Source organism: Lacerta agilis, chromosome 14, assembly GCF_009819535.1.
Source record: "Lacerta agilis isolate rLacAgi1 chromosome 14, rLacAgi1.pri, whole genome shotgun sequence".
In the NCBI taxonomy this organism is placed as follows: Eukaryota; Metazoa; Chordata; class Lepidosauria; order Squamata; family Lacertidae; genus Lacerta; species Lacerta agilis.
The window spans coordinates 22,914,579-22,930,369 of NC_046325.1; the positions used below are offsets into that span (position 1 = coordinate 22,914,579).

General features: G+C 38.7%; 1 protein-coding gene across 1 annotated transcript; it reads left to right on the top strand.

Moving 5' to 3' along the window:
• The first annotated feature begins 3,825 nt into the window (after positions 1-3,825).
• LOC117057752 (olfactory receptor 4D9-like) lies at positions 3,826-4,776 on the top strand. The gene has a single exon (XM_033168592.1). The coding sequence runs from the start codon at positions 3,826-3,828 to the stop codon at positions 4,774-4,776; it is 951 nt and encodes a 316-aa protein (XP_033024483.1).
• The last annotated feature ends 11,015 nt before the right edge of the window (positions 4,777-15,791 follow it).

Consider the following 15,791-nt stretch of genomic DNA (forward strand, 5'->3'; position numbering starts at 1 on the left):
TTACCATGGATGGTCTCATTGAGATATCTTGCCTCATCCAGAAAGCTATAGAGATTCATACTGGAGACGCACTCCTCACACTCATATTTCCAGTTTGACAGCAGTAAGCAATTTGTTCATTCAGGGTCATATTGCTGTTTTCAAGTTTCTTTTATAACTTCATACTGTTAGTTTTGTGGGCCATTGAATCATTATAATGTCTGAAGCAGTTGGAGGAGGATAATACTTAATACCCTTTTAATTTTCAAAAAGCTGCAGTTTAAATATTATAAGAATTAAGCAGCCACCAACCTGTGTCATGCCCCACTCTTCTTTTCTTAATGATAGAGACTGAACTAGTACAACTCTGTTCCCTACAGAATATATGGGGGGGGGGATGTTCATCAATCAGTATGTGTGTATCCCTAAGGATCAAACTATGACAACACTTTCCTGACTTCTGTTTCGGTGTATCTGAAAAAGTGTGCATGCACATGAAAGCTCATACCAAGAACAAACTTAGTTGGTCTCTAAGGTGCTACTGGAAGGAAGAAGGAATTTTTATTTTTATTTTTATTTTCAAATCACTTTCCTGAGTCAATTCCAAAGCACATATATCAGAACTTTAAAACTCAGAGTTCTCTGTCCTGAGATTCAATGTCCTAACATGAAGTATAAAGTTCCTCCCATCACTTAAAATAGGGCTGATCTCACATTACATTCAATGTGTGTAGAATCTGTGTGCCGGTGAACATAAGTTTGAGTTGTTCATTTGTTCTGTTATTCTCATGCAATGTTTATTCAGTGTAGAGCCTGTTCTTATGTGTAGAAAATTGTTGAGCCATATAAATCAACAAGGGCACACTCTTAAACACAATGTGGTGTAGAGACAACCTGTCCACAAGCCTATTGTCATGTGGCATGCATTACTGGCTAGTATTGGGTGCTGCCCATTTGCTGGGTAACCTCCAACATGACACCTTTTGTGGAATTTGGATGTCTCTTCTCCTCAGGTGAAACATCTGAGGAACTTTGAGAAAAGCTCAATGTATTTCATTACGACTAACAGATGTGCCAACTCTAGGGGGACAGTGTGTCTCCAGCTCCCTCAATCTTTATTGGAAAGGGGCTAGGCCCCCTCAATGTTGAGGGGAACAGACACATTGCACATACATGATGTCACATGTGTTGCACATTGTGTCACAGTTTCCAGAACACTCAACCTCCTCCAGTTGTTGCAATGTCCTGCACGCCGCTTGTGTGACATCACACGTATGTGATGCACAACATGTGTGATGTCCCATACATGTGGTATATGCTAGGCCCCCTAAATCTTGCGGGCAACCTGGAACCTCTGACAACTAATGTGGTTTTCTGAAGAGAGATTACACAGCCTACACTGTAGTGGTGGAATAGTGTAGTTTAAAGACAAGGTTTGTTTCTTTATTCCACTCACCCCCTACTGGTACAATGACACTCCATTGGGGTTGGGGAAGCACCCAACACCCCTCTGTGGTATTGCCCTGTGTTGACCACTGGGATGGTGCAAGCCAAGCTACCAGGGTATCACTGGGCTACTAGGGGAAGAGATTCCAGACTGGCAGAGGCTTTAACCTGAGTTTAGTACATGGCTCGGGCCCTTTATGGGGGCTCTTATTCTTTGCTGATGCAGCCCCACTGCCATTTCTTCCAAATTATACAGAATTTCAGAAACAATATTAAGCCTTTTTTAACTTAGGGAAAGGCCAAAAAAAATGAGGGAAAGGCAAAATAATAATAATAATATTGAGTTAATGAAGGCCAAGAATTTGAAGCTCAAGGCAAAGAAGGAGACACCGTTGGGAGGTGGTTCCTCAGTTTGTTTTAGTAGGGTACATCCTTTTCTGTATGGGGTCACCGTCCACCTGAAGTTGTAGTTGTGCTCCTTACAGGTACACTTGGATCAATTACTGTCCTTAGATGCACAAATGGCACCTGTTTTGTGGAGTGCTTTCTGGATGGACATAGACTGACTTCAGTGCTCTGTGCTCTGATAAGCCCTAGGCTAGATTACAGCAGTTGCATTATACACAAAACTGCCTTTAAACTTAAGAGTATATGAAGCATGTGCTGGATAAGGCCAAAGTCCGATCTAATCTAGCATTCTGTTCTCCCAGTGGCCAAGCAGATGCCCATGGGAAGTTTGCAAGCAGAAACTGAGCACAGAGCACTCCCTGGTCTATGATTCCCAGCCAGAGGCATATAGTCTCTGATAGTGAAGACCATTGATAGTCTAGAAGCTGCAGCTAGTGCATAATAAAGCAGGTGGATTTCTGATGGCCTCCAGGCAGCCAAAACATTTACTTTCTTCTTTTTCCTTCAAATCACTTTTGCAGGAGCTGGCAGATTTCTAAACAGAGAAGCAGCATCAAACTCCTCAAAGGTCACCACACACCCTTGTTGCAAGCTACCTAACACTGTATGTGGCCAGCTAGCACAAACACAATGCACACCTAGCTACACTTTCAGCAGGAAAAGAATGAAATGAGAATCAAATTTGGAGAAGCAATCATGTAACTGGTCCATTGATGTAGCTTTCCGTACATAATGATACCTCCAAAGCCTTTCTAGAAAGAGTTTAAGCAGTAGCAGTTGAAGACCCAAGAGATGTTACAGTCTCTTGCTAAAATAAATTTAAGCAACAGCTTCAGAGACCACATGGGGAAGCCAGAGTTGACTGCATTTTCTCACAGAGGTAGGCTAATTTTCTCTCCTACTTATTACAGTACCAGGGATCACATCAATGCTGTAGGTACATTAGATTTTTTAAGGTCTTGGTGAAATAGAATCTCAGCTCTTGGACACATCAGGTATTTATGGTGCACTTATTTTATTTTATTTTAAACATGTATCAATTCAAGAGTTTCAGGCTTGCTTCTCACACAATGGTATGACAACTAAAGTGAAGCATCTTACATCCCTTTTTATTTTATTTTTATTTCAGATTCTCCCATTGACATTATGGGACTTTAATTTGCTTCTTTCAGACTAGATTATCTATATCTATCTATCTATCTATCTATCTATCATATATCATCTATCCATATCTATATATCATCTATCTATCTATCTATCTATCTATCTATCTATCTATCATCTATCTATCATCATCATCTATCTATCATCATCATCTATCTATCATCTATCTATCTATCTATCTATCTATTGTGTCTACTTAAACACATTTAGTGTGAATGCTACAGAAAGTCCTATGAGATCTGGAAATGACTTTTAGATTCAATAGTTCATTAAAAATGATTGGACAAACAATGAGGACAGGTCAACATACCAATTGAAACATCTATGTACAGATGCATTGTACTGCTAAATACATTGGGGGACATAACATATAGGATGAACAGCAAATTTTCATATGTGTTGAATATATTTTATTTTGTTTTGGGGGAAACTAGGCTTATCTGCTGCATAATTGCCTTCCAAAGAAGGTAAATATCCTTCTTTAAAAGGCATTGGCCTACTTATAATTGCTTCTTTGTTGAATTCTTTGTTGTTGTTCTAAATAGTCACATTTTAATGGACACAATCCAGCCCAGTATTCTGCTTTCCAGTCACAGCAGTCAAGCAGATTCCTATAGGAAGTCCAAAAGCAGGACATAGATAAGATTTTTTAAGACCAAATTTAAATTCCTGAAATTTTTCACGAAGTAAAGTGACCAAAAATAGAATCACCCATGCGCTTTGAACATTGCAAAGAAATAAACTGATAACTAAATGAAAATGTGGAGAAAATGAAATGAAAAAAAAATATTATTTCCTCCTTCCAGATATTTGTCACAAGTCTACAGAATGGCGGTGGATAACTTCACAAGCAGAGTTACAGAATTTGTATTTGTAGGAATGTCACAAAATTCAGAATTTGAACAGTTTTTATTTTTTCTGTTCCTGATAGTTTATATAGCTACTTGGTTAGGGAATGTCACCATTATAATCACTGTAATATCAGACCACCATCTCCACATGCCCTTATATTTTTTGCTGGCCAACTTGGCTTTTCTGGATGTTAGTGAATCTACAGTAACTGCACCTAAATTGCTGCAAGTGCTCTTTTCCCAGAACAAAACCATCTCCTTCCATGGATGTTTGACACAGATTTTCTTTTTTCACTTCATTGGAGGTACTGTTGTTTTCTCTCTTACAATGATGGCAGTTGATCGATATCTAGCTATCCACAAGCCATTGCAATACGTGATCATCATGAACAAGAAAACTTGTTTTGGGATAATTTTGTGTGCATGGCTAGGTGGCTCCGTTCACTCCATGGTCCAGGTAGCACTGATCCTGCAGTTACCATTCTGTGGTCCCAACATATTGGATAATTTCTACTGTGATGTTCCACAGGTGGTCAAATTGGCCTGCACAGACATCTATACTGTTGAACTACTTATGGTCTCCAACAATGGACTTGTTGTGACAGGAACCTTCATTGCTTTGCTCATTTCATACAGCATCATCTTGTTCAAGATAAGAAATCATGTCTCAGAAGGGAAGCATAAAGCTCTTTCAACATGTGCAGCCCAGATCACAGTTGTGAGTTTACACTTCATCCCATGTATCTATATTTATGACCAGCCCTTCAAGAAATTTACAGCAGATAAGGTGGTCTCCATCCTCTACACAGTTATCAGCCCAGTGCTGAATCCTATCATTTACACATTAAGAAATACAGAGATGAAAAATGCTATAAGAAGGCTAATGGGGAAAGTGCTGAGGTTTTATCAGAATGATTCAAAACTGTAAATGTCATTTATACGTATATTGGTACTTATTTAAACATCCTTGTATATTGCTTTAAACTTATTTAGTGATGAAATTACCAAAAAATAAAGAAATAGATTATATTATATTATATTATATTATATTATATTATATTATATTATATTATATTATATTATATTATATTATATTATATTATATTATATTATATTATATTATCTCTGCCTAAATGCCCAGGAAAAGAGAACTGCATTTACCTGGCACTGAAATGATAAGAAGTGGGGTTTTCTGGGGAAAGCATTTAAAAAAAAAATGAGATAAGACTACAAAAAGGGCCTGTTCTCTTGTCACCACCCTCTGGAGCTCCCTCAACGGTGGCACAAAGAGATGTTTCTTGTGATGATGTCACAGTCCCAGTAGTTTTATATAGGGAAAGTGAGTCCTGGGCCACATAAGGCTTTTAATATCTAAACACCTCAAATTTGGCATGGAAACAAATGGGCTGCCAGTGTATAGTCAGGCTATAAACTATATTTACAGGTAAGGACATGATGAGTTGGACTTATGTAATAATAATAATAGTTTCTTTATGTCCCACCCTCCCTGGCTAGGACCGGGCTCAGGGTGGCTAACATCAGAGTATATAATACATTAAAACATAATGTAGGCCATTTCAGGAAGTTAAAAATAGTTGAATGAGTAGTTCTAATAACAAAAATGAAATTAGCAATGCTTGAAAGTGCAGCTTCAGGGTAGAGAGCAATAAAACACGAAAGACTCACTGTGTTCTATACAAGAATTAATGCATAGGTACTCATCTAAAGTACTGATCTGCCCTCTGTCACTATAGCAGTGTTAGTGTTGATTTTTTTTGTTTTGTTTTATTGTCTTCATAAACTGCTTTTTACAACCAAGTGGTACATACATTTGTCCCCATGAAAGAGGCAGTTTGCCACCTGGTCACGTGGGCCTTCTTCAAAAGGCTACTCAGCTGTAAGCCTGTGTGTGAAGAGCCTCAAAGGATTGCATGATCTAATGGGGCTATAACAAAGGTACTGCTCTTTGACCTTTAGAAAAGCCTTATTTGCACTTGCAAATGGAGGGATCTTTGTGCTTATTGTTTAGCACAGCGGTAGGCAACATAAGGCCCATGGGCCGGATGTGGCCCAATCGCTTTCTCAATCCGGCCCATGGATGGTCTGGGAATCAACGTGTTTTTACATGAATAGAATGTGTAATTTTATTTAAAATGCATCTTTGGGTTATTTGTGGGGCATAGGAATTTGTTCATTTCCCCCCCAAAAATATAGTCCAGCCCACCACATGGTCTGAGGGACGGTGGACCGGCCCACGGCTGAAAAAGGTTGCTGATCCCTGGTTTAGCAGCACTTTCTACAAAAGCCCCATGGGACATGGTGACATTCTCTGGATTCTATGAAGTGTTGCTAGGCTCTCAGCCTGTTTGTGAAAAGCCCTGCATGGCTGCATGTGTTTGGAAGATATTATATATATATAAAGGTTGTAGTTTGAAAATGACCCTCAACCACTTAGGAAATTTAACATGATAGGTGCAATTTCTTGCCCCCACCATCAAATTATTTTCAAAGTTTTCCTCTCTCTGGCCCCCTTCAAATATCTCCTTGTTTTGCTGCCAACAGCTCAAATTGTCAAAAACCCACCCTTTTTCTACAGAATTTGTGACTCATTAAGGCTTAAGCAAATAAAAGTGCACAATAATCTTTGGGGGGGACACCAGGGTCTTGTTAAGCCTTGTATTTATGCTGTGTACACTTGATTGTGGGATGGTGACAGTGAGGGGTTAAGCACTTGGGATGCCACACTTAAGCTTCGGACAGTATTTTCCTGATGTTTCATAATTTCCATGTTTTTATGTGATCTTTCACATGATGTAAAAGACACTTCTGAAAAACTAGCAGAATCTTACGGAAGTTTAGCAATCATTTCCATGTTATTTGCTTCCATAAAAAAAAAAATCATTTGCAACTCTGAAATCAGAAAATCACAGGAGTTTTGGGTTGTGATTTCAGGGCTCATTCACAATTCTGTTTGTCTAGGAACCCCTTTATGGGGAATCCTCATGGAACAGGGTGACATGTGAATAGCATAATCACATATGCAAGGCCAATCACAATCCAGCTGTCATAAATCCTGGGATTGAATTGACAGACTATGATGCAGAAGGGGGAGGAATTTGTATGGGGTTTGTTTGTGTGTGAATACTGGAAACCTCCATTGGAGGAAGTGGGATTCCCCCTTTCCATATCAGCTTCAGCTGCTTTGGAAGTGAAGAATAGGTGCCTGCCTTCCCTCCTTTGGAGCAGAAGGGTGGCTGTGAACTAATCAGGCAAAGGAAGAAGGCTAAGTATATATTTTTTTTAATAAGATTTTTATTATTTTCCATTGAAACAAAAGAAAAAACATAACATAAACACCAACATTAACACCATAAAACACAATACATAAACACATTCAAACAATGACAATAAAAAGAAAACGAAACTTATACAAACCTTAAACTAACACTTATCTTCATACTTTCCTTATTTCTATCTTCTCTGTTTGGGGACTTCCCCCATTCCCTCCACTGTCTTCAAAATCATATATATCTTCTAGGTAGCTTTATATCTTATTCCATTAACATTTGCCCAAATTTTTGGTATGCTTAACTTTACTTAATTAAATACCTAATCAACTATAAATCTTATCTTAACATCAAATCTTAACACATTTTTAACAAATAAATCATTCGGACAAAAATTTCTTCTTAACAATTTTATCTAACATGAACCTACTAAAGCCGATCTTCTATTTAATTCTGCTCAAATATTCAATTTAACTGATTTAACTAAATAGTCTTTAAATTTTTTCCAATCCTGTGACACCTTCTCCTCCCTCTGGTCTCGGATTCTGGCGGTCAGTTCTGCGAGTTCCATATAGTCCATCATCTTCATCTGCCATTCTTCCACCGTTGGTATCTCTTCACCTTTCCAGGTTCTTGCCAATAGGATTCTGGCTGCTGTTGTGGCATACATAAAAAACACTCTATCCTGACTGGGTATCTCTTCATTGGTTATGCTCAGAAGAAATGCCTCTGGTTTCTTACAAAAGGTAACTTTCATTACCTTCTTAAGCTCATTGTAAATCTTATCCCAGAAAGCATTTACCGCTGGGCACAACCACCACATATGAAAAAAGGTACCTTTCGCATGTTTACATTTCCAACATACATCTGACATTTTGGTATTCATCTTAGCTATCTTAACTGGTGTCAAATACCATCTATATACCATTTTCATTATGTTTTCTCTTAAACTATGACAAGCAGTAAATTTGATACCTTTCTGCCACAATCTCTCCCAGTCATCCATCATAATATTATGTCCTACATCTTTCGCCCAATCTATCATTGTCGATTTAACCAGTTCATCTTTCGTATGCCACTCTAGCAAAAGATTATACATTTTGGAAAGGTTCTTAAAGTTCGATTCTATCAGTTCTGTTTCCAGTTTTGATTTTTCTACTTGAAAACCAACTTTTTTGTCCATTTTAAATGTTTCATACACCTGATGATATTGCAGCCAATCGGGGACCTGACTTTTAACTTGGTCATAGCTTTTTAACTTAAATGAGTCCCCTTCCTGCTGCAATATGTCCATATATCTTAACCAACTTGCAGACATGTTCGGTCTCTTGTAGGCTTTGGCCTCCACTGGAGAAATCCATCTAGGAGTCTTTCTCTCCAAAAGATCTTTATATCTAATCCAAACCTGATACAGGGATTTTCTAACTATATGAGTCTTAAAAGTTCTGTGAATTTTAACCTTGTCATACCAAAGGTATGCATGCCAACCGAACATATTGTCATGTCCTTCCAAGTCCAACACATCAACATTCTCTAGTTTAAACCAATCCTTTAACCAGCAAAAGGCCGCTGCTTCAAAGTAAAGTCTTAAATCCGGCAGAGCAAAGCCTCCTCTCTCTTTAGAGTCTGTTAAGATCTTAAACTTAATTCTAGGCTTTTTGCCCTGCCATATAAACTTTGATAGGTCCTTTTGCCATTTCTTAAAGCAGTCCATTTTATCCAAAATTGGTATGGCTTGGAATAAAAACAGCATCCTTGGTAGGACATTCATTTTAACCACTGCTATTCTTCCCATTAACGACAGTTTTAATCTTGTCCATATTTCCATGTCTTTCTTTATCTCCATCCACAGTTTTTCATAATTGTCCTTGTACAGGTTCAAATTCTTAGTTGTGAGATTGATACCTAGATATTTTACAGTTTTCGCAAAATTGAGGCCAGTGCCTTCTTGTATTCTTTGAATCTGTTCTGCACTCAGATTTTTACCTAAAACTTTGGTTTTCTGCTTATTTAATTTGAAGCCAGCTACAAGTCCAAATTGTTCAATTAGTTCCAAGGCTTTGGGGACACTGCTTTCCGGTTCCTGCAGGGATAGCATCAAATCGTCTGCGAAGGCGCGTAATTTATATTCTTTCTCTCCCACTCTAATTCCTTTTATCTGTTTATCTTTTCGTATCATATTTAGGAGGACTTCCAGGACCGTAATAAAAAGTAAAGGGGAGATAGGGCACCCTTGTCTTGTTCCTTTCTCAACTTCGATCTCCTCCGATATCACACTGTTTACTATTACCTTTGCTCTTTGTTCTGTATAGATGGCCTTAATGCCATTTAAAAAATTTTCTCCAACTCCCATCTTTTCCAAATTCTTTTTCATAAATGTCCAAGATACTTTGTCAAATGCTTTCTCTGCATCAACAAACAAAAGTGCCGCATCTGTATTTATGTCTCTCTCCAGTTTTTCTAAAATATCCACAATAATTCTCGTGTTATTACTTATTTGTCTTCCTGGTAAGAAACCTGCTTGGTCTCTATGTATATAGTCTTTCAGCACTCTTTTCAACCTTGTAGCCAAAACATTTGCGAAAATTTTATAATCCACATTCAAAAGGGATATTGGACGATAGTTTTTCATTAGAGTCTTATCCGTATCTGGTTTTGGAATCAGTGTGATAAAGGCTTCTTTCCACGTCTCTGGTGCCCTATCTCCTTCTAATATTTTGTTGGAAATTTCTCTTAACGGCTGCGATAGCCAGTCTTTCAATGTCTTATAGTACTTTGCTGTTAATCCATCCGGTCCTGGGGCCTTCCCCAATTGCATGTTGTTTATTGCATCCTCTATCTCTTGTGTCGAAATTGGGTGGTTGAGAGTTATTAGTTTTTCCTCTGGGACTTTTTGCAATCCATTCTTTTCCAGAAATCGGTCTATCTCTACTTCATCTATCTTCTCCTCCTTGTACAGTTGCTTATAAAATTTCTGAAAACACCATCTGATTTCCTCCGGTTTCTCCACGTTTTTTCCGTTTACTACCAAACTGCTGATGACATTTGCCTTTTGTCTTTTCTTTAATTGCCAAGCTAGTAGTTTTCCACATTTATTGGCAGATTCAAATGTTCTTTGCTTCATCATTTTCACTTTCCATTCAATGTCCTGATTCATAATATTCGCATATTGGGATTGCAAGTATTTGATTTCTTTTTGAATTTTAACACATCTGGGATGTCCTCTTAATTCTTTTTCCTTTTCTTTGATTAATTTCAACAGTCTCTCCATTTCTGCATTTTGTTGTTTCTTCTTTTTTGCTTTTTCACTTATGAGGAATCCTCTCATTACCGCTTTACTTGCATCCCAGGCAATCCTTTTCTCCACTTCGGAACTCCAGTTAATTTGAAAATATTCTTTCATCTTTTTCGCCGCTCTTTCTACTAGCTTGGTGTCTCTCATCAAAGCGTCATCCATTCTCCATCTAAAAGAATCCTTGGAAATCATTTTTAAATTTAACTGTACCGGATTGTGATCTGAAAACGTTTTTGGACCAATTTCTGCCTTTTGTATTTTTGGAGCCAATTCATTCGAGATCCAGATGTAATCTATCCTCGACCATGACTGCTGGGGTTCACTGAAATAGGTTGCCTCTGTTTCAGTGGGGTTTTTTAGTCTCCAAGAGTCCACCAAATTCAAATTATCCACCATTTCAAAAAAAGTCTTTGGGAGTTTCCCATCATTCGTTAATTTGGTTCTTTGGGATCTATCCATTAATGTGGAAACTGCACCGTTAAAATCTCCAAGGCAAACTACCTTATAGTCCAAATAATCCAACAGCAAGTCATGTATTTTTTTGTAAAAAATCGACTTTCCATCATTTGGTGCATAAAGTCCCAGAATCAAAAATTTTTCGCCTTGTACGTTGATTTCAATTGCGATGTATCTCCCTTCTTCATCTTTAAATAGCTGTCTTGGGCTATATTTCTCCTTTGCATATATCACTACTCCTCTCTTCTTGACCTTGTCCGATGATATAAACTCTTGGCCTAATTTTTTGTTCTGTAGTAATCTTCTATGACGTCGAACTATGTGGGTCTCCTGTAAACATATTATATCCAAATTCTTCTTTTCTATACTATAAAACACTCTGCGTCTCTTTGGTCTCTGGTTCAATCCCCGAACATTCCAAGTTATTAGCTTGAGCGCCATTTTCCTTTATTTATTCTTCTCCTCCAGTTGCCTCTCCTTTCTTGCCTTCCTCTGGATCCTTCTGACTTGGCCCTGGTACTCCCGGCGGTGGAAATGCTTCTGGGAACTTGTAGAGCTGTGCTGGATCAAGTGGAGTACCTTTAAATTGTTCCAGATGTTTGTCCAAGAATTTTTGCTTCTCCGCCAAGGACTTTATTCTTATCTTTTTTCCTTCAAACGTAAATGCCAGGCCTTCTGGGAATTCCCAACTGAAGGAGATCTTTCTTCTTCTTAGCTCAGTAACCAAGTCGTTGTAAGGAGCTCTTTTGTCCAGGAAAAATTTGGGGATGTCCTTATAAAAAATTACTTTATTCTGCTGTACCACCAGGTTGTTTCTATAATGTAGGTCCAGAAAGTAGTCTCTGTCGTGTCTATCATGTAGCACAATCAAACAGTCACTGACTGTTTTGGTGCTTTTCTTTCCTCTGGAACCTCTAGGTCCAAATCTGAAGGCCTTCACTATGCGTGCTGAGACGTTTACCTCTTCTAACTCCCAGTATGTTGAAAATTGCTCCACAATATAGGCTTTTAGGTCTTCCCCTTCCAATTCTGGAAGACCCCTTAGACGGATGTTTCCCTCTCTCTGGTGGAGTTGAAGAAAAGCAAGAGATTCTTCTACAGTTCTTTGTCTTGTTCCAATTTGCTCTATCTGCTCCAAATCTAAATTGTCCAATTTCTCCTCCACCTTTTTTATTTTTTCTCTGACCACTTTAATTTCCTCAGAATCTTTTTTCAAAGTTGTCACCTCCTGCCCAATTTTATTAATTTCTTCTCTGTTCCTCCTTACATTTTCCTCAATTTGGCCAATTGATTTCTCCAAAATCTGGGTGGAGTTTTTAATATCAGCTTTTATATCCACTTGGAGTTTTTCTATTGCCGAATTAACTGTTGTATTCACTGATGCACCAATTGTATTCACTGATTCTTGCGTCTGCTTCAACCCTTCAGTCACACTATTAAGTCCTGCTGCTATTTCTGCCACACTGGCAACCAATTTCTCCATTTGTTCCTGTAGGGTTAGGGAAACAGAACTTTTCCTTTGTGTAGAGCTGCTTGTTTTAGATCTAGTGCTATCTTGCATTTCTTGTGGGCTCTGCAATTGTAGTCTCAAGGTCACTCCAGTTGCTGTGGTAACTATCTCAGACATTCACAGCAGAAGACCAACAGTCCCAAAAGTAAACACCAGGTGGCCAGCAGCTCACTTCTGAGAACAAAGAGTCTGCTGAGCCAGAAGCCCCACACCAGTCCAAAAATCCAACTTTTAGGCAAAGAGTTCAAATTTTCCAAATTTATAAACTTCCTTATAGCCAAGAAGAGTTTATTTTAAATAGCCCAAGTCAGTAACTGTTTCTCACTTGCAGTGTTACCACCAAGTCCATACAGTTACTTGTATCTGGCTGCAAAGAAGTTAAAATGTCTCCACTGGTAAACAGTCACTGAAACAGTAACAAAGAAAAAATGGCAACAATATTTTGCAGCCCGCTACCAACCCGGAATCCTAATCCAGAGGGCGAGCGGTGTCTTCTTTTGCCATATCAACTGTTTTTAAGTCTCTAAACATCCTTAAAACAACTTTTAATCAACTTTTAAAAAGTTTGGCAGAGTTCGCAAAACTTTTCCGTTAGTCGCGGCTTTGATCTTTTAGCGCTACCAAGCTCGCGCAAACAGATCAAAGGGAACAGGCTTCCTTTTAAAATTTCCTCTGTAAGCAGTGTTCTCCAAACTTGTCAAATAGTCCAAAACTTTTACTTACAGAGTTTCTTTGGAAGTTTCTATGTCGGAAGTGCCGGGTGCTCGAGTCTGGCGGGATCGCTGCTTAGCCCAGAGGAGGCGGCCGTCTCTTCAGTCCCGTGCCGGCGCTCCGCTCGCCCGATTTCCCCCCTTACGAGGGTCGACCAGGAGCGGAGACGGCACGTCTGGGACCCACAAGACACAGGTCCACGGGACGCTCTTCCCGTGGCTTCAAGGGACCCGCGGCGCAGACACGGTAGTCCCTATAGCCTCACAAAGGACGGAGCTGTACGGCTCCCGTCCGCCATTGACCGGCACCTAACCGGAAGTGGAAGAAGGCTAAGTATAAGGCAGGGGAAGGCTAAGTATAAGGCAGGGGAGGGAAGGGAAACAGAGCAGAGAGACTTGGTGAGATGGACCACACAGTAGGGCTGTAGTCCATCATTTTTTTTGGCTTTTTGGGAAGTAGAATAAGGCTCAACAACTTTTGGGGTGTCCTGGTTTTTACTTTTTTGGAAAGAGAAAAAAATGAGCACTGAACAACTGATATACCACAAGTGGACTCTTTATTTACTGCATTCTCAATTATTTAAGATAAAATCTATTTTGGAAAGAAACTACTTTTGCCTTTTTATGGCCGTTTATTGTTTGTTTACAGATAGTTCCTTGGTGATATTATCTTGTGTCTATTGTACACCACCCTCTTTATTGTTTTATTGTAGGTGTTTGTCAGGCAGGATAAACCCATTTCATTTCCTCAGTCACACATACGTTTGCACACTGCTGAAGACTGAAGAATCCGTTTTCCATCTCTGATTGTGTGCCAAACTAAATATAACGTGAACTTGCAATTAGCAACAGCATGAATTCATTATCATTATCATCATTATCTCTTTTTTTCTGTGTGTTGTGTGCTGAGAGAGAATTGCAGAGGGGAATTTAATGGTGAATCCTGGAAAGTTCACTCAGCAATTTATTTATGGCTGTGGTTCACATGTTAGATTGATAACAGTGGAATGGAACCAAATGTGACCTTGTACCACTCAGACAAACACTGCAAACAACAAGAGAAAGAACTGAACTCTTTCAACACACCAGGTCTAGAACAAAAATGAAGATGAAGATTACACACATGAAATGGATAATAAATATATACGTAAGATTTAACCGAGGTTGCTGTTTGTAAGGTGAAAACGTGGACAGCTGGAAGAATGGCTTGACGACCAGTGCAGGATGTCAACTGGAGACTAAATAATAAAAGAAGCAATAAAACAGGAATATCTTGGACATATGATTGCATCAGAAGTGGGAAACCTGGTTTTACGAAATTGTATTAAATTAAAGTCATTTGATTTGATTGGAATAGTTTGGAAAATTAGTAAAAATATTTTTTTTAAAAAAACTAAAACAAAAAGCAAACCACAACTAGATCAGACCCTTATGTTTGGGTGTTGACCTTTAACCATTTGCTTCATGCTGTAGTCTTGATCAGATATGAGTCTATGACACTATTTGCATTGGGAAGAATTTCCATTGGCCCAAGTTGGTGGTGGGGTTGGGAACCAGAAAACTAGTAGGGATGTTGGACTGGGCAGGGGGTTGGACTGGATGGCCCTTGTGGTCTCTTCCAACTCTATGATTCTATGATTCTAATGGAGTACCCTGGAATAGGGCATGGTTCGGTGGTTGGCTGGAAGCCGAAACAGGAACATTCCACGCCAAAATATTTTGCCTCAGATCCCACTTATGTTAGAAAAATGACAGTCTAGCCAAACAGAAAACTGTGTTGTCACAAAAAATGGAATTGTTCCTTAATTCTTCCACTCTAAAATTAAAAATTATCAGGAATACTTTCAAGGAACTCACCGCTGCCTCTAGAGAGCTAAACGTGTTGTAGGGAAAAAAAATATTGTTGGAGATATATAAATCATATTTAAAGTACAATTTGAAACATTAAACTTGATGCCACTCAGAAACAGTTACATTATTTTCATTAGCCCAGAACAGGGGTTGCCAACTGCCAAGAGACTGTGATCTACTTACAGAGATAAAACTGGCAGTGATCTAAGTCAAAGTTGTTGAGCTTTCTGGGGGAGGAGGAAGGGCCGTTGTGGGGGCTGCAGGGCAAAAAAAGAGCTTTTTTAGGGGAGCAAAAGTTGTTGAGCTTCTTTGGGGGGAGCCAGTGATCTACCAGTGATCTACCACAGATGTCCAGTAATCTACCAGTAGATCACTATCTACCTGTTGGATGTGCCTGGCCTGGGAAAACAGCTTCTAATGATGGTTCATTTTCTCCTTCGAATAATAACATATTATAGTTTTCAGGGTTTTGTTTTTTTTAGATTTCCCATTATAGAAATTGTTAATAACTACCATATTTGTAGGCTACTGTTTCCAAACAAACTCAAAGTGTCATGAGTCATGAGTGGATAGTTTTTGTAGCAACTTACTGATCTAGAGTTGAAAGATAGTGGCTGTTCAAAGAATATCCTGTGAGTGTCATCCCTGAAAGAGGAGTTTAAGTTTTAAACACCACAGACTTACAATAGTTAGTTTGAAAGCTATAATTAAGGTTCAATATTTCCAAAAAGAATGACCTACAGTATATTTCCAGAACTTTCAGCTGATCCATATTTCTTTCCCATTCTAATGCATGCATGTAAACCCCTACATAATCTTCATTGACTTCAAATG